An 18,327-nucleotide genomic window follows, 5' to 3' on the forward strand; every position below is an offset into this window, starting at 1 on the left:
TTGAATAGTTTTCTCCAGCAGTGTTAAGCTGCCTGGGCACAGGCATGGAAAAGGCGGACAGTTGGACTGATTCAAGGTTGGAATGTTGCCAGGCAGATGCGACAATCCTGGGAACTGAGGCTATTGGCCAAAGAGTGGCGAAGTAAAGAACCATGAGGTCTGGTCTGAGCTGCGTGAAGAGTATCAAAGGCAAGTCCCCTATGAGCCAAGCTCTAGGGAAACTTTGGAACATGTGGAAAGGTTGCTGGAAAAGAGATTGAACGATGAGCAGAGGGAGGCAGAACTGAGATGGAACAGAAAGGCAGATTTGGGGGTTTGAGCCCGTAGACTTGACTGTGCGGGACCAGGGGGAGATGGGGAGGACAGGCTGAGGGGGAATTTTTAAGAAGGAGGGCCTTGAAGGCGGTCGCAGCGAGAATTGAGGCCGGCCGAAATGAGGAGGCGTGGCCAGGCGCAAATCCCGGGCGAGGGGGCGGGGCCCGGGCAACTGGGTCCCAGCGCCGCTGTGGCTGCGGCTGCCTCAGCGACTGCTCCCGCCTCCCCACCCCCCTTCCCCGGGCTCCTTCCCGCCCGCCGCCGCGGAGACCCAGGCCGAGGCTGGGGAGGACGGCGAAGCCGGGCCCAGGCTGTTCCCCTGCCCCCGCCGCTGGAGCATCGTCAGGAGGCATTGGCTGAGGGGGAAACCCCCAGCCCGAGCGCGCGGCGTACACGCGCGCCCCCCGCCACCGCCATCCTCTCCTCCCTCCCTCCCTCCCCTTCCCTCTCCTCTCCTCCCCTCCGCCCCCCAGCCTCCGCTGCGGCGGGAGGAAGAACCTTTTCCGACCAGCCAGGAGAGCCCAGATCGATTCCCATCTGGGGAGAAAGAAGAGAACACGCACTCGGAACAGACCGGCCGCTCGCCCCGGGGCCACGGAAGTGGTTCGCCGCTCACGAGAGAGCCCGCGCCGAGCGCTACCCCCCGACCCTCACCCAGCCGCTGCCGCATAGACAGCGCTCCCCAGCGGGCCCCCGGCCCCGCCGAGCCCACTCCCCGCGCGGGGCCCGGGCCGGCGATGCCTGGCACCGCAGCGGCGGTGGCCGCGGCTGCTGCTGGTACTGCCACCGCTGCCACGGCTGCTGGCCCGGGCCCGGGCCGGGGGCTCGAGTCTCCGCAGTGGGGCTGAGCCCGCAGCCCCGCCCCCCGAGCCTGAGGCCGCTGCTCCGCCGGGCGCCGGGCCTCCTCCGCCCGCGCCTACGCCCCAGGAGCTGGAGCCAAGCGGGGAGCCTGGGCCCCGCGCCCAGGCCCGGACCATGCACGGCCACCGAGCCCCGGGGGGCGCCGGGCCTTCCGAGCCCGAACACCCAACCGCGAACTCCCCCAGCGCCGCGCCACCGGCCTATGCCGACTCGGACCCTGGAGCCTCGGAGCCTGGACTGCCGGTGCCCAGGGGATCAGGCTCGGCTCTCGGAAGCCTCTTGGATCCCCAGTTTGCCGGACCCTCGGACGCCAGTCTGGGCGTCGCTCCAGGCCCCCGGGTCTTGCCCTGCGGCCCCAGTCCACAGCACCACCGGGCCCTGCGCTTCTCCTACCACCTGGAGGGCTCGCAACCCCGGCCTGGTGAGTGACCGAGAAAGCATGGGAGCCCGAGCCATGGGCCTGGGAGCGGGTTCTTGTTCTCGGGCCCTTTAAGCCCCACCTCTGGGCCGGCCCGCTCACCCCAGCCCTTCGTCTCTTCTCAACCCGCAACCCCTTCCCTCGCTCCTCGGCCTTCGTCTAATTCTTTCAACCCCTGTCCCCCCCCTCAACCCTTCCGACCCTCTTCTCTTCCATCTGCTGAGGCTAATGGGAGAGGGAGCACTCTAAGAAAAAGGGGCTGGATTGCAAGGCAGTAAGGGGGGTTTGTTTGGGGGAATGGGAGAAAAGGAGTCTCCCATTTGCCAAGCGCCTACATTGTGCCAGGCACTGGGTGCTTTACATGGGTTTTCATTTCATCTTCAGGAGCCTCCTGTGAAGTAAGTATCATTAGCCCCACTTTGTAGGGGAGGAAACTGAGGCTCAAAGAAATTAAGTAAGTTGCCCAAGGTCACACAGCTAGTATAGAGACAGGATTCCAAACCAGATCTATTTGAGTCCAAAGTCTATGATCTTTCTGCTTCCCAAACTGAGGCTGGAGACCATGAAAGTAAAGCCAAGCCTTCTGCTTATGTGATTTTCTCCTGTACTGTTCAGCAGCTCTAGAGTATGAGTGGAAAAAAAAAAAGAGGGATGGTGGATTGATCCAAGGTTGGGGTTTTGCCAGGTGTATGTGGCAGGAGGACAAGGGAAGGAGGGAGTAGAAGGTGCTGATGAGAGAGAAAGGTGGAAGAGGTGGGCCTTGGGGGTCAAGTTGGAGGGAAGGGCTGGAGGGGCTGGTAGGTAGGGAGACAGCAGAAAGGTGGTGATGGGGGGAGGCAGAAGCCAGTTGTAGCAGAGCTGCAGAGGTGCAGGGCTATAAGGTTGTTTGTGAGGCGAAGTCAGGATGCTTGAACTTGGATTTGCAGAGGTGGAGCAGCTCTAGGTCAGGCTGGGGCCACAGACCACTGCCTGGAGAGACCTTTGCACTGCACAGAACTGAGTGCCTGAGGAGTCCAGCAGGGCCTCCCCCGTCTGGGGACATCCCATGTGGACCTGAGCCCAGGAGCCATGGAGGAAGAGCAGTATCTTCCACTGGGCAACACTTGAAGTAGCTGTTGAGCCTCTGGGACCTCCCAGGGTCCACATCCCAGGCTTCTCAGGTTTGGGGGGACTGTGGCCCAGCACCAGGTAGCATTAGTAAAGCATAAAAGTATGGGTAACATGTGCCCCTTGCTGCTCTTGTGACCTTGGGCTAGTTGTGGAACCTCTGGGAGTTCTCAGGGGCTCCCTCGGTGTGGGCTGGAGATAACCAGCTGACAACAGGCCTTTAACACCCTGCCCTGCATGTTGCTCCTGCTGACTTTCCAAACTCCCCTTGACAGACACTGTGTGGAGAAGGTTACTCACCCACTTTACTGCAGCACCTTCTTTCAGATCCCAAAACATGCCACAAGCACTCCCACCTCAGGGCTTTTGCATCTGCTTTTCCCTCTGCCTGGCAGCTCTTCCCCCTGCTCTCTACCTGGCTTGTTTCTTATCTTTCAGGTCTCAGCTCAGATGTCACCTCCTCTGAGAGACCTTCCCTGATCACTTTAGGTAGGGGCCCTTGTGGGTCTCCATCGAAATTGCCAGTGCACTTCCATCTTTGCACTTAGTACATATGCAGTTATCTTATTCTATGTGTCTACTTATTTATTGCCTGTCTCCCTCAACTAGAATGTGAGCTCCTTGAGGGCAAGGGGATTATATCTGTTTTGTTCACCGTTGTATCCCCAGCAACTAGCATAGTGCCTAGCACACAGTAGGTGCTCAATAAATCCTTGAACAAATGCCTGAACAGATACAAAGGGACCACATAGTAGGCCCTCAGTAACCATTGTCTAAGAGAAGGACAACTGAGCTCCTGCCCTCCAGATACTCTTGGTATGGGAGTCAGTAGCTGGGCAGCATCTAGGCTTCTGGTCTCTGGCCTCTGATCAATACACAGCAGTGATTCTTCCCACCCCATCAGTCCTTCCAAATTACAATCAAAATACCCATCCTGAACCACTCCCCTCCTCCCCCCAAAAAGCAGCACAAAGTTCCTACGATCCTTTTTCCCAATGAAGTCCCTGCCTCTCTAATTGATGGGTGTCTTTTTCTTTCTTTCACTTCAAGTTGAGGAGTGGGAATAAGAAGGGTGTCAGGGAAGGACCTGGCCTCCCATCCAACCATTCTTAACTGACTCACTGTGGAACCCCGGGTGAGTGACTTCCCTTCTCTGAGCCTCAATTTCCTCATCTAGAGAATGCCATGAGAAGTCTATGAGATACTGGTTGCAAAGCCTGCAGAATGAAATAAAATTTAAAAAAAAATAAGAGAAAAACCTTCTGAAGAAGAGGCGGAGGAATTACTCAGGCCCTGGCAAGACAAGCGCTGGGCCATGTGATTCACAGCAGCATGGGGCGTGAGATCCCGCCTCCCCCACTGCCCTTCCAGCCCAGGGGTAGGCACAAGTGACTTGCTTCTCTCTCCACAGGACTTGCCTATAATTGGCCCAAAGAGGGCAGGGTTGGTAGTTGTAGGGTGTGTGTGTGTGTGTGTGTGTGTGTGTGTGAGTGAGAGAGAGAGAGATAGAGGGAGAGCGTCAATTAAAGGGTTGAAACATTTTCGTCCACATGTTAAGATTTCCGTGTGCCTCCCCGCTTCCTCCCACAGACTGCTGAGGCCTTTATAGAATCACCATCCTTAGGGGCAGTGGCCCATCCTGGTGGGCGGGATGGTTTTTAAAATAATATATCTTATCCATGTGAAAGCTTTGAATTGCTTCAAAGTGCTTTCTCTTTTAGTTACCCTGATTCCTAGTGGGGGGTTGGTTGATTGTTTTTATGCCCATTTCCCAGTTTGATAAAACCTAAGGCCTTATTGGGTTACTGAGATAACTAAACTTCTCTGAGATACCAGAGAGGGCTTTGAGAGAGTCAGAAAGGAGTTCCCAGGTGTAGGTTTGCTCATAGAGATTTGGGGGGAGCCCTGCCCTCTTCCTCAGCTTTGGGAATATCTTTCCAGATGCTGATTGGGGGATAGCTTGGGACTTGACCCTAGCTCAGTCAAAGGAGTTGCACCTGGTGTTAAAGCCTTTTCGTGGGTAGTGGAAGGACTCAGCCTGTTGAGGGGGGCAGCATGAGGGGCTGGCTCCTGATTTGGAGCCTGGGCCATCATCTGACACTCTAAGAGTAAGAATTGGAGCTGGAAAGGCCCCTAGTCACCGTCTGGTCCTGGGCTTCCTAAACTGGATGAACATCAGAATCCCCCTTGTTGACTTTGAAAAAATAAATGTGATTCCCAGACTCTACCTCAAAGCTCCAGGATCTTAGGGTTGCAACCCGGGAATCTATTTTGAAAGCTCCTCAGGTGATTCTGATGTATAGCCTATAGTGGGAACCATCCTTGAGCTGGGACAGTGGAGACTCTGAGAGGGAGTTTAGCTGGGGTCCTACAGTGAGTCAGCATCATTAGGATACCACATCAGCCTCCACTCTGAGGCCCTCTCCCCAGGGCCTTGTGTGGGCCTCCCACCATAACTCTCAACCCTGAAGGGAGGCATGGGATCTAAGCTAAAGGGAGTGAGTCAACCTCTCACCCACATACGCACAAACACTGGCAGCCTCAGTTTACCCTTTATGCCTAGCTCTTATGTATGGCTGCCATTTGGCAGTTTAAGCTGGAAGGCAGTTACAGTTTTGGGACTCTAGGCAGAGGAAACGCTGGCATCAGCAGCACCCAGCACAGGGCCTGGCCCAAAGGAAGGGCTCTAGAGGGGTGCCAGCAAGGTTTGCAGAGCTAGGAGGAACATAGAGAGCAATTCAGGTAGGAAGTTCAGTGGGAGCAAAGGCACTGAGACATGAGGCATCCTCGGACAGGGGCTGGTATGGGGAGAAGTAGAGAGATAAGGCTGGCGAAGGGACTTTATCCTGAGGGCAAAAGGGAACCTTTGAAGGGGAATGATGTGCTCAGATATGGGTGTTTGAGAAATCCCCACGGCTGTATGTGGAGAGTGGATGGTAGGGGCACAAGAGTGGGGTCAGAGACCGGCAGGTAGGGGTCGCAGTCATCCCAGCAAGAGGTGATAGTAGCTTGGGTTAGAGTGATGGCAGGTGAGGAAGGTAAGATCTGAGAGATATTTTGGTGCTAACATGGACAGATCTTGGTGGTGGCTTGGACGTAGAGGCCGAGGAAGAAGGAAAAGTCCAGGATGAGTCTGGGTTGTTTTCTGAAACCAACTACGGTGACCTGGTGGATGCTGGTGGGGCCACCTACTTGCAAGAGAAGGAGCAGGTTTGGGGGGAGATACTGATGTACATTTGAAACCTGTTGCATTTGAGAGGCCTGGGGGGACATCCGGGTGGCGAGCGGGGGCTACTCTTCATTGTGGTGCGCGGGCTTCTCGTTGCTCTGGCTTCTCTGGTTGCAGAGCACGGGCTCTAGGGTGCATGGGCTTCAGTAGTTGTGGCTCGCCAGCTCAGTAGTTGTGGCTCGCAGGCTCTAGAGCGCAGGCTCAGTAGTTGTGGCTCACGGGCTCAGTTGCTCTGCGGCATGTGGGATCTTCCTGGACCAGGGCTCGAACCCGTGTCCCCTGCATTGGCAGGTGGATTCTTAACCACTGCACCAACAGGGAAGCCCCAGTCCCATCCTTGAAGACATAGATAGTGAGGTCAGCAGAGTCACCCAAACTTTGCCTTAGAAATGTCATTTGGGGGTGGGGTAGGGGGAGGAGCAGTTTTTAAAGTATATTTGCATAAAGCTGAGACCCATTTCACATATACCCAGGGTAGTGGCTGCTGCGAAGAACGGAGGGAGTACTCCTGAAAAGCAAATCAAACATTGGTGAAGTAAATTCCTGTGGCTCCCTCCGTGTTTTCCCTGTTGAGGGCATCCTGAGAGGCCATAGAGGGAGGTTGCTCACGGAAAGGAGAAGAGGGGACTCATGACAGGAGGGGGTGGTGGGCTCTGCTGGTGATTTTTGGAGAGCAGCAGTTTGAAATTCCAGGGGAGTGTCTGGGAAAAGACCCAGATTTGGTTTCTAGTCAGCTGGGGCCTCCCAAACAAACACAACGAAGTGTAAAGACTGGGTAGCTGCAAAAAGGACTTCTCCAGACAGGACTAAAAGAATTGAAGTTTCCAGTTGCAGATGGTTGGCACCCCCATTCCTCGGCCCTTTCACGTGCCTCTGCCCCTAGGGGACAGCCTGGCTGGGGCTACTTGCTCCTTCAAGGGTGAGCGGCAGCTACCAGTGCCCCAGACAGATGCCAACCATGGCATTCTGGGGACCAGTTAGCTAAATGCCTTAGGCAGATGTGGAGCTGGCCAGACGCTGGCTGGGTGGGGCTAGGACCTGTCTGGAATGAGGACAGGAAGTGCACTCTGCCGTTGCCCAGCCCGGAAGTGTTAAGTGCCCTCATCTGGAGAAAGCAGACATCCTTGGAGCAGTGAGTCCAGCCTCTCCAGGCTCCAGTACCCAGTTCCTTGGACCTGGAAGGCATCACACCTCCAAAAGGTACCTCAAAACACAGAGGGCTGGAGACAAGGATGAGGGCAATAGCAGAAGGCACCTCTGCACTCCTGACTCTTCCCTTGGTTCACTGTGCCCTCAGGCTTCCCTTCCCACCTCAAGGCCTTCGTTTCCCCATGTGTAACATCAAGGACCTGTTCATCGCATTTGTCTGGCGTATAGTAGGGCATCCATAAGTACTTGGTGAGCAGATAAGGGAGAGTGAAAGAGGGGAGGAAGGAGGACATTTCTTCCTTTAACAAATGTTTATTGAGTACCTACTTTGTGCTTGGCCCTGTGTGAATTGCTGGGTGGGCAACAAAAGGCAGACTCAGTCCCTGTCCTCGTGGAGCTCCTTTCTAGCAGGGAAGACATACATGACAGGTAATTCCAAGCACAGATGCTGAAGGAACAGATGAGGAGGGGGCAGGCAGGGAAAAGAGGACACTTGAGCTGAGATCTGAAGGATAAATAGTCCAGAGGTAAGGAGAAGCAGAAAAGCTGTTCAGGCCCACGAGAATGACATGTGCCAAAGCCCCAGGCAGAGGAGAGCACTTTCGAGGAACAGACAAGAGGCCTTTGTGGCTGCAGGGTGGGGGTGGGGGTGGGGGTGGGGAAGTGTTTTCAAGCTGGGCCTTACTTGTCCCTGTGCTCAGGAGTTTGGAGTTCACCCCAGAGGCAAGGGGAGCCCTTCACCGGGCTACAGAAATTGAAGGGGATTGTGTTTTCATAACCTGGTTGTGGTGTGGAGAATACCTTGTAGAGGGCCCTGAGGATGGGAGGGAAACCAGTTAGGAGGCTGGAGTGGGAAAAATAGTCTATGGATTCCTGCCCTCCTAAGAAGTTGAGTCTGTAGGACTTGGGGTCTGGCTGGACGTGTGAGTTAAGGGAGCAGGGGGAGTCGTGGAGAAAGCCCAGCCTCTGGCTTAGGGAACTGGGTGGCTGGAGGTGCCATTCCTGGGGTGGGGAAACAGGAGGAAGAGCCACTAGGGGCTGGGATAGAGCTGGGTTTTAAGATGCACTGAGTCTGAGGAGCCTGAAAAAGGGGCAGTGCCCAGTAGGCATCAACTGTGTTCATCTGGGCCCCAGACTAAGGACAGGAGGGTGAGGGGCACAGGTGTGTGGCTGAGGCCCAGAGAGGGAACTGAAGGCCTCTTCCCATTGCTGGAGGCTTTCAGCCCTCTGCAGCACCTCCCCGTGGCCCGTGCAGAGAAGGGGTTAAGTCAGGGAGGGAAGGCGCCTGTAGAAAGCGGGAAAGGCAGGACTGGCAGCGCTGGCCCCAAGGAGCTGAAGCTGGCATAGAAGCCCTTCTGCCTGGGCCTGCTAGGCCCTCGCCGCCGCCCACGCCGCTGCCTTCAACTTCACCTTCACCTTCTCTGCCCCCCCTCCAGCTTCTTCCCTGCTCCCCAGGCGGGGCCTCCCAGCCTAATGCGTTCCAGGTGTAGCTGCGGCCCCCTCCCCCACCCCGGGGCACAGGGGAGGGGGCAGGGAAGGTGCTGGGCTCTTTCACTCTGCATCTCTTAGGGGCTCCAAGTCTCCAGATCTCCCCGACAGCTTCTGTCTCTGGAGAATTCCTTCAGGGATCTCAGTTTGGGCCCCATGTCCCTGTCAGGGGCAGGCAGTGGTGAGAGCCCCCCAGACCCAGCTCTGCCACTTTCTAGTTTCATGTGATCCTGAGCGAATCACCTCACCCCTCTGAGCCTCGGTTTTCTCATCTACAAAATGCGGTTAGCATCCCCACCTCCTAGGGTTGTTAGGATTAAATGCCACAGGTAGAGCAGAGCACTCGGCGTGGCACATTGTAGCCATGTTCAACAAGTGGCCCTGGTCTGCTCTTTTTGTCCCCTTTGCCTCTTTGGGCCTGCATCCCTCACTGTCTCTGTCTCCCTTCTGACTCGCCCCCGCCCATTTTTTCCTGTCTCCTTCTCTAGCTGTCCGATTTTCTGGGTCTCTGTAGTTTCCCTGTCTTCTTCCTCCTTGTTTTTGTCCCAGTCTCTCTGGGTCCTTTTCGGTCATGATCTTTCTGTGTTGCCAACTCTCAGTTTTGACCAGGCCTCGGTGGGGGGAGGGGAGTGGGGAGGGGGGGATGGGTGGGTGTTGGGGGCTCTGGGGTCACACACAGCAGGGGTCAGAGGGGCCATCCCCTAGCGGCTTTGTCCTCAAGGGGAGGGAAATCACAGCCAGCGTGGCAGCCCCAGCACTGGGTAATTACTGCCCCCAGTGCTCCCAGCTGCAGCTCCACTCCCTTCCCTTCCTGTCCTCTGAAGTCCCCAGCCCCTCCCTGGGGGTGGAGCTACCACCCCCAGCCTTCTCTGGCCTCAGGTCCAGAGATGCTGGGAGGAGGTGGCCAGGCCCTCACAGCAATCAAGCAACTGGAAGAGAGATGGGCTGTCTGTGCTCCCATGTGGCTGTGGTGTGTGTGTGTGTGTGTGTGTGTGTGTGTGTGTGTGTACGTGCGCATGCGTGCACATGTGCCTGGCTGCCTAGCTGTCTTTGTCCCCATGGGTCTGTTTTGTGTATATCTTAATGTTCTTGTTTCTGTATATCCATGTGTATGTTTGAGTGCATGTCATTATATATCCATGTGTGTCTATGTGTGTCTTTGGGTCTGTATATGTTATGTGTTCCTGTGTTATGACACCTTGGCTCTGTCTAAGCCCCTGGGGCATTTCCAGATGTTTCTGCATGTGGGTCTCTGTATGTAGACTCTGTGTGTGTGTGTTTCTGTGCCAGTGCCTGCCTCTGCATGGCCCCTATGGGTCTGTATCTTGGTGGTAGTGGTTGGTGGAGAAGGAGGGTGCCTGCCTGTCTTTTGGCTTTTTCTGCCCCTTCCTCCTGTTCTTACAAACCCAAGACTCTGGTCACTGTGCCCTTCAAACACACTCTTCACCTCCCCACCCCTAGTATCCACACCTTTGCTCACTTTTCTTCCCTTGCCTGCAGGACTGTGTCCAGTCTATCTACACCTGAAAAAACACAACCTGGATGGGCGAACTCAAAAACCATTTCCTTTAGAAAGTTCTCTGACCTCCCCCCCGACCGCCCCCAATGTGATTTATTTCGCAATTCAGCAAACATTGACTGAGGATGTGCTCTGTGACTCTGGACACAGACACACTTGGGATCCAGTCTCAGTTCAACCACTTCTAGCTGTGTATCCTCAGGCAAGTTATTTTGTTTCTCTGTGCCTCAGTTTCCTCATCTGTAAAATGGAGCTAATAGCATACAGGGTTGTTAGGAGGATGCCCTACAGGAAAGCATCAACAAAATGCCTGGTGCAGAGTAGGAGCTCAACAAACAGTTGAATCCTCATACCTTATATCCTCCACAAAAAACTGAACACCTTGAGTTCCAGAGAGTTCTAAAAGTTCTTGCAGTCTCCTGCTTTTTTCACCAGGCATCCTGCACAAGGCAGAAGACCAGACAGAACGAAAGGCAGATTCCAGTTCAGGGAACTGCTGACAAGTATTGCATGAGCCAGCTCCCTGAGGGTGCTCAGGCCCAGAAGAGACTGGGCCCTTCCAGGGGGTAGAGGAGGGACTCCAAAGCTGCTGCCCTAGGGCCAGAGCACGTCAGATAGAGCAGGAGGTAAATGGCAGAGGTGGAAGGGACCTTAAGGACCATCTAACTCAGATATTGCAAACTGGTGGCCCACAAGTTTAATTTGACTCACAAGTTTCATTTGGCCTACTCACTGTTTTTAAAATTAGGGGATTTCACATAAAAGCCTGGATTTCTGATTCTCTTGAAATATTGGAAGACCTGAAAATGCAGGGCCCCCATTACTGCAAGGTGACAATTAGATAGAGGGGAGAAGCTGCCATCCCTACTTTAAGTGAGGCATGTGCTCTCCAGTTTACCCCCGTCTTCACCATCCCCTATTGCATTATATTGTCCCATTTTACAAAAAGGTCCTCACTTTACACAAGGGTCCACACTTCACAAAAACGTTCTTCACTTTACAGAGGAGCCTCATTTTACAAAAGAGTTCCTCCGTTTTACAGAACAGTCTTGTATTTTGTCAAAGAGTCCTTCATTTACAGACATCATCCATTTTACAAAAGGGTCTTTATAGAACTCTCCTCACTTTACAGAATGTCCCTCCACTTTGAAGAAAGCGCCTCCATATTGCAGAAACTTCTTCCCTTCGCAGAAGGAGCCTTCTTTTTAACAAAAAGACCTTCATTTTACAGAAAGTTTCTCCAGTTTTCAAGAGGGAACACTCTAGGAAGCTCCTTACTTGCCAGAATGGCTCCCACTTTCCAAAAATGCCTTCACTCTGCAAAAGGTGCCTCCATTTTTCTTCAGAGTCCTTATGTTCACAAGACCAGTCCACTTCAAGGAAGGGATCTTCGGGCTAGCCACAGGGTTCCTATAGACAGCTCCCCCTGCACTTCTCATACTTGACAAAGATTTGTGTTTAAATTTTCAGAAAGAACATCTGCCAGGCCAAGCAAGTTTGGCTGCAAAGGTGGAGCAGGGCAGCTGGGCTGGACCTCACATTCAAGGGGCAGGTGGGAAGAGGTGGGGCAGCTACTCCACCTTTATCCTCTGCTTTTTTCTCAAGCTAAGGGACTCCCCTCCCCCCCCGCCCCCCCCCCACAGAGCTGGCTGCCCAAAGGACACTTTCTTATTTGCTGTTCTTTCTTCTCCACTCCCTCTGCTCCCTTTCCCCACCCCACCCCACCCCCAGGAATTCAACTGTCCCAGGGGCCTACCTCTCAGCCTGGAGGCTGAGGGCTGCTGGGAGAACCATGCACTGGGGGTCAGCAGGCCTGAGTGCTAGGGCTGGCTTCTGCCCACAATAGCATGTCACCAGTTCCTCACAATGAGAAGCACACACATATGCTCCCCATTTTGCAGATGGGGAAATCGGGGTCCAGAGTTGTGAAGCGATTCCCCACGTCACCAGGGAGTTAATGGCTGAGGTCCAGTCTGGGGTCCTATTAGCTGTCTTGAGATTAAGCCAAGGCTAAAGCTGGGAGAAGGGAGAGGGGTTGCTGCTGGCCAGGGAGGGGGAGAGCTGGGAGCTGAAATTCTCAGAAAGAGGTAAGGGTCCAGTTCCAGTGGTAAAGTCATTGTCCTCAAACTCAGCTAGACGGTAGACCTACTCTGCCAGTAAGCCCAGAAGCACATGCTCAGGGCACCTGCCAAGCAGGGGCATGAAGCTACCAGAAACAATTTTTGGAATGAGTTTGCTATTTCACTAACAGTAAGTTGTCATGGGAAAATTCCAAACTCTGTTATACTTCTTGACACTTATTTTATGGTTTTGTTTGCTTTCTATATTTGAACTGAATTTGAATGGGGGATGGGGTACCATTGTCTTTTCTCTGCCATTCCGCCTCTAGTAGGAATCCCGCCCTGATCTGAGAAGCTGCCAAGGAGAGTGGTGCTGGATTCTGTGTCCATCTCTGGCTGGGTTTGCACACGTTTCTCAGTGTGTTGATAGCTTTGTGTTGGGTTGCAGCCTGTGGCCTGTGGGTTTATGTATCTGTGTGCGTAGTTTTGTGTCTTTGTGGATGTGCGGTTCTGTTGGCTTTCAAGTTCAAGCCACATTGCTCTGCGGGTGGGGGAGCACTATGCTCTTTCCCTTCTTTGTGTCATGGACTCCTCAAAACCAGGGAGCTGTGATTATTATCCTATTTTCCACACAAGGAAACTGAGGCTCGGATAGATGGAGAGGCTTGCCCAGGGCCACACAGCTAGTAAGTGAGGGTGTTGGGATTTAACTGAGGTCTGTGTTACTCCTGAGCCAGATGTTCCTAGTGAAGTCTTCACAACACCTTAACCCATGCAGTCTGGTCATCGAGTGTGATCATGCCACCCTTCTTTGGAATGGTCAAGTACCACAGATTTTTAATTATTGACTTTGTTTTTTTAATAAATAAGACCAGATTCAAGGTGATCCCTGAGATAATGTCACTGTCATAAGCATGCAGGTGCCCATTGCAGGGAAATTGGGTAGAGCCCACAGCTTGCCTGGTGCCACCTCGGAGGCCTGGCTCCACCTCATTCACTAGAATCCCTTCTTGACTAGGGCTTCTGGAGTTCACCCCCAAAAAAGTACAGTTAGATTTGAATTTCAGATGTACAACAAAAAAATTTTAGTATAGCATAATACATTTTTAGTATGCATGAGGCATGCTTATACTAAGAAATTATTCATTGCTTATCTGAAAGTCAAACATAACTGAGCATCCTGTATTTTATCTGGCCATCCTGTCCCTGGCCTCTCCCTCCCCTGAGCTTCCCCAGTCCCGACAGGCTGACCCCCTTGCACTTCCTGAGCCGCACTTAGCTTTTCCTGAATGAGAGTTTCTTGTCTTTGAGATTGGGAGCTCCCTCAGGGTCAGGATCAAGATTGCCCTTCGGCCTGCTGAGGGGCCTGTCGGAGGGCGCACCCCACACCCACAGCAGAGCCAGGGCCACACCCAGGCATCCTGGGGTGCCCAGGGCGTGTTTCCCATCAGTGACAAGAGACGCCTGAGTATGGCTGTGTGTGCACACCCTGTGCCAAGCGTGTTGCATGTGGACGTGTGAGCAGCTTTGTGGTTCTCACCAGGTCTTTGCGGTTTTCTCTACCCCCCCCCACCAGACCAGGGATCAAACCCATGCCCCCTGCATTGGAAGCATTTGGTGGTGTGACTTTCGTGGTGGGGGAGGGGGATGCCCTTTGTGGCCTCTGTTCTAATGCCAGTGGTCAAGGGGGCAGTGCTGGTGGAAGACCTTGTCAGGTGTGTGGGTGTGAGTGTGGATGTGCGTGCATGTGTAAGAGAGAATGTTGTGGATTATCAACCATAAAAAATGGGCTGGAGGACTTCCCTGGTGGTCCAGTGGTTAAGACTCCACACTTCCACTGCCGGGGGCGCAGGTTCCATCCCTGGTCGGGGAACTAAGATCCCACATGCGGAGCAGCTTGGCCAAAAAAATTAAATTAAATGTAAAAAAAATGGACTGGAGAAAATCAATGCAGGACTTAAGGGGGGGTGGGGATGGAATGGGGAAGTGGGAAGGGCTGTGATATCTAGGGGAGGGGAAGGACCTCCCTTCGGAGCTCCCTGAGGGCAGAGATAGGATTTTCAACTCCCCCAGCACAGAATCTACCAGGCTCAGAGCAGAGCTCAGAAGTATTGGGGCGACTAAACTAAGCTGAGGGAAGCCAGGGAGTTCAGCAGGGTCTTGAGGGGCCATAGAGAACTAGCTGGGAAGCTTCTATTTTCCCGATGGGCAATGGGGAATCATGGAACGTTCTTGCACAGATAAGTGGCATGACCTGAGCTGGAGGTCCATCTAGCCACCCGAAGGGAGCAAGACCTGGGGCCAAGGGGGCCACTAAGGGGAAACGTAGGAGGAAACAGGGAAATGTAGGCAGAGGGACAGGGAGGGGGAGCACTGCAATAGGAGAGAGATGGATCTTGAATCTTCTTCCCTCAGTGGAGCCCTGCCTGGTTCTTGGCCAGGCCTAGGCTCCTGAACTGAAGCCCTGTTGTCATAATCTGTGGGCAGGCTTGGGGGTGTTGCTCTTACTAGCCGCACTAGCTCATGACTTTCGGAAGCACTGACACGCACCTCTGCCCCTCTAGATTCCCCTCTTTCTGAGCTTCCTCTTGGAGAGCAGGGTTAAGAAGTCCAGTCTCAGATCAGTCTGCTACAAGTCTGTCACTGACTTGCTGTGTGACCTCGGGCAAGTCACTGCCCCTCTCGCTGCCTTCATCTCTTCATTAGAAACTGGGCTGACAGTCCCTGCCCCTCTCAACTGGGAATCCAGGGTGTCCCCGAATATTTGAATCCCGTTCTGCATGGCTGCCTGCAAGGAGGCAGAGAGAAAGGAGGGGCAGGCCCATCTGTGCACTCCCAGGTGAGGTGGGTGAGGAGGGAGCAGAGAGTGGGCCAGAGCAAGGCCACAGAGGGTGGCATGGTCACCCTATCCCTGGGACAAGCAGTGGAGAGAGGGAGAGGCCCCAACTAGGGGCCCCACTGCCCTGTACCGACTGGGTGGGAGGGCTTGCCCAGGGAGGCCTGCCTGCTTTGAGGTGTGGAGACAGGGCCAGGTGGGCGCCTCCAGACCCAAGGAGGCAGACAAGGGGCACCTGGGACCCTGGCACCTATGTGTGTAACCCTGAGAGGGGTCTCTGCATGGTGGGGTGCCTCGCTTTGCTCTCTGGATCTCTGGTCCTTTCAGCTGCCCTCTGTGTCTCTCACTTTCTCTAGCCGTATTGTCTCTCGAACTATGTCTCTGCATGTGCCGCCCTCCAGGTGATTCATCCCCCTCAACCCCACGCCCAGGGGGAGGGCAGGGCAGGAGCAGGCCAGGATGTGCTGAGCAGGGCAGGGTAAGCAGCCCAGCTGAGCTGAGAGGAGCACCTTCTCCCTCCCAGCCAGGGCCCTGCCTGCTCAAGTGGGAAAGGAAGTAAGGAAACTGCACCCAAAGCCAGGTACAGAGTGGGGGTGGGGGCCTCAGCCTGTGGCCTGGGGCACCTTGTTCCTTCAGGGCTGGGAGGGGACCATGGCCTGAGGCCCCTGGGGCCTTTGCGACTGGATTGTGGCCTGGATGGAGTCAGAGACCCTGGGAAGCTGCTGGAACCCTGTGGGTTGGGCTGCTCCCTTCCCTCCTGGACTGGGAGAGCTAAAATTCCCTGCTGCTCTTTCTGCCTGTGACCCGGTAGGGTATCTTTGTGTTGTAGCTGTATGTTTTTGCAACAGAGGCCGCGTGTGAAACCATGACTATTTAGACCAGGAGGCAAGTGTCATGTGGGTGTGTATACCTGAGCCCCTAAGACCCAGGAACTCCATGGACATGTTTGTTTCATGAGTATGACATAGTAAATTATGCCATGTGTCTGTGATTGTGTGTCTGTGTTTCTGGGTACATGGTGGCATGTGACTTTGTGCTGTTTTGCCACTGTGTAAGGTTGTGTCTGACATGGTATAATGACCCTGTGTGGCTATAGTCTTGTCACTGTGTGAACCGTTCGCAGGTGTGTGAACCTGCAACACCATATCCTGGTGTGTATGACACCCTGTGGCCCTGCAGTTGTGAGGTACAGCATAAATGGCACTGTATATCTTTGTGACTCAGTGGAACCATATTTGAAGAGTATATAAGTGGGTATATGATGGTAAGTGGTTGGGTGATTGTTGTATGGGGCTGTGTGTGAAATTGTATATTTGCCACCGTGTGACTTGCATCTTTGTGACTGTGCATGGCCACGTTTGCCGGTGCATGTGATACCGTGAGGCTGTGTGATAACATGTGAAGTTGTGACTGTGGGTCTTTGTGACTATGTGTGACCAGGCTTTCAGAAGCGTGGTGGCACGTGATTGGATGTTTGAATTTGTGCGGCCCCAAAGTTAAGTGAAACAGTGTAAATAACCCCATGTGTCTCTGTGACTGAGTGGGCCCACTTGTGACTGGTCATGTATGAGACTGTGTGACACAGATTAACAGACTCTCTGTGGCTGTGAGAGGCCACGTGAGAGTCTGTGGCACAGCAAAACTGGCACCATATGTGGCTGGGAGCTCTGGGGGCTCTTGGCTGCCACTCACCCTCTCGTCCTCACACCTGTTTGCCTGCATCCTTCCCTACAACAGCTTTTCATGGCTCCCTTCTGCCCACAGGATGGTCACCTAGCTCCTCAGACTGCCATCCAGGGCTTGCCCTCTCTACTCTACTCTTCCCCCTCCCCTTCTTCTCTATCATCTGAGACCCACCACAGCTCCCTGCCCATCCAGGCCACACTCCTTCCCTTAGGACATGCCATCCCTTGGTGGGGGGGTGTCCCTCATACCTCCCAGACTGAATCTTCTCTCCCCAGTGTGACCATCATCTCCCCCAGGCCCAAAGACAAAGGTAGGTAGGGAGCCCACAGTGAAAGAAGAGGGACAGTGCAAAAAGGCCTCCCTTTTCTGAATTTTTTTGCCTGTTTAAAGCTGTTCCTGTGACCTGAACTCTGGCTGCTGGCTGTGTGTTTGTGTGTGTAGGTGTGGAAATAGAGGATAGTACAGATTAGTGAGAAGCTGGCATTTTAAGAAGCAAAACTTTTGTTCATGAAATATAATTTCATCATTTTCAGCTATATAGAACCGTAGAAAAGGAAGTCCAGATATCCTCAGGACCTTAAGAAAAAAGGTGAAGAATGGTTTAGGCTCAGCATCTCACTGTGGCTAAATAAACAAGAGTGCAAGCATGTACACAAACCATAGGCTGCTCGTGCTCACCCCCAGCCTGGTTAAACTGCCTAATAATAATGCCTGCTGACATACAAGAAATCAATGTACTAATCACAAAGAACTCTTGTCTGTTACTGAAAACAGCCAGCCACAACCCTGGGCCTGGCTCCCCGTCTGACGGCTGGGGTGAAGGCTTCCCAGAAAGGCAGTGTGGCCAGGAAAGGGGCTCAGGAAAACCCGATACCACAGGTACCTGCTAAGACATACAACTTCCCAGTCTCCTTTGGGGTAATCAGTTGCTTCACACCCAGTTTCTCCCTTTCTGCAGGGCTGCACCAGGGAAACCGTATCCTGGTTAAAAGTTTGTCCCTTGACCCTGGCCAGAGCCTTGAGCCTCATCCAGAAGGTCCCCAGCGACTTCGCTCAGACCCAGGTCCCCCCACTGAAACCCCCAGCCAGCGTCCTTCACCACTGAAGCGGGCACCGGGCCCAAAGCCACAGGGTAAGTGGGTCCAGAGAGGGGCAGAGGAATGGCCCATGAGAGGGGACAGAGGAGGGGAAAGGTTGGCCAGTGGGAGAGGAGAGGGCTTGTTAGAAGGACAGGAAGCACTGTGGTCTAGGGGCAAAGGGCTGTGACCTGGGGCTAACATGTGCATACTGGCATCTCACCTCAGGCCTGCTCTGTGCCTATCTCAGGCAAAGGTACAGACTGGGGGTTTGTGGAGGGGCCTGTGGTCTGGCTATGACAGCCAACTCCAAACTCAGCCCATTGGGATCTCCCCTCTTTTTCCCATCCATCTCTCTAGTCCCCCCAAAGCCCAGCTACCTGCAGATGCCCCGGATGCCCCCACCACCTGAGCCCATCCCACCCCCGCCATCACGCCCACTGCCTGCAGACCCCCGAGTAGCCAAGGGCCTGGCCTCCAGGGCAGAGGCCAGCCTCAGTTCTGCAGCAGTATCCTCATTGATTGAGAAATTTGAAAGGTGAGTCTGGTCCCCGGGGGACCCTGTGGGGGTAGGGTGGGCCTG

At 54.1% G+C, this 18,327-nt stretch overlaps 1 protein-coding gene across 1 annotated transcript in view; it reads left to right on the forward strand.

The window, feature by feature from the left end:
* The first annotated feature begins 1,287 nt into the window (after window positions 1–1,287).
* FGD1 (FYVE, RhoGEF and PH domain containing 1) overlaps window positions 1,288–18,327 on the forward strand; it is a 35,592-nt gene continuing 18,552 nt past the window's right edge. The window contains exons 1-3 of the mRNA XM_057538298.1: window positions 1,288–1,597; window positions 17,627–17,800; window positions 18,105–18,282. Coding sequence (XP_057394281.1) covers window positions 1,291–1,597; window positions 17,627–17,800; window positions 18,105–18,282 — 659 coding nt within the window. The 5' untranslated portion in view covers window positions 1,288–1,290. The remainder of the gene's footprint in view (window positions 1,598–17,626; window positions 17,801–18,104; window positions 18,283–18,327) is intronic.

Source organism: Balaenoptera acutorostrata, chromosome X (assembly GCF_949987535.1).
Source record: "Balaenoptera acutorostrata chromosome X, mBalAcu1.1, whole genome shotgun sequence".
Classification (NCBI taxonomy): Eukaryota; Metazoa; Chordata; class Mammalia; order Artiodactyla; family Balaenopteridae; genus Balaenoptera; species Balaenoptera acutorostrata.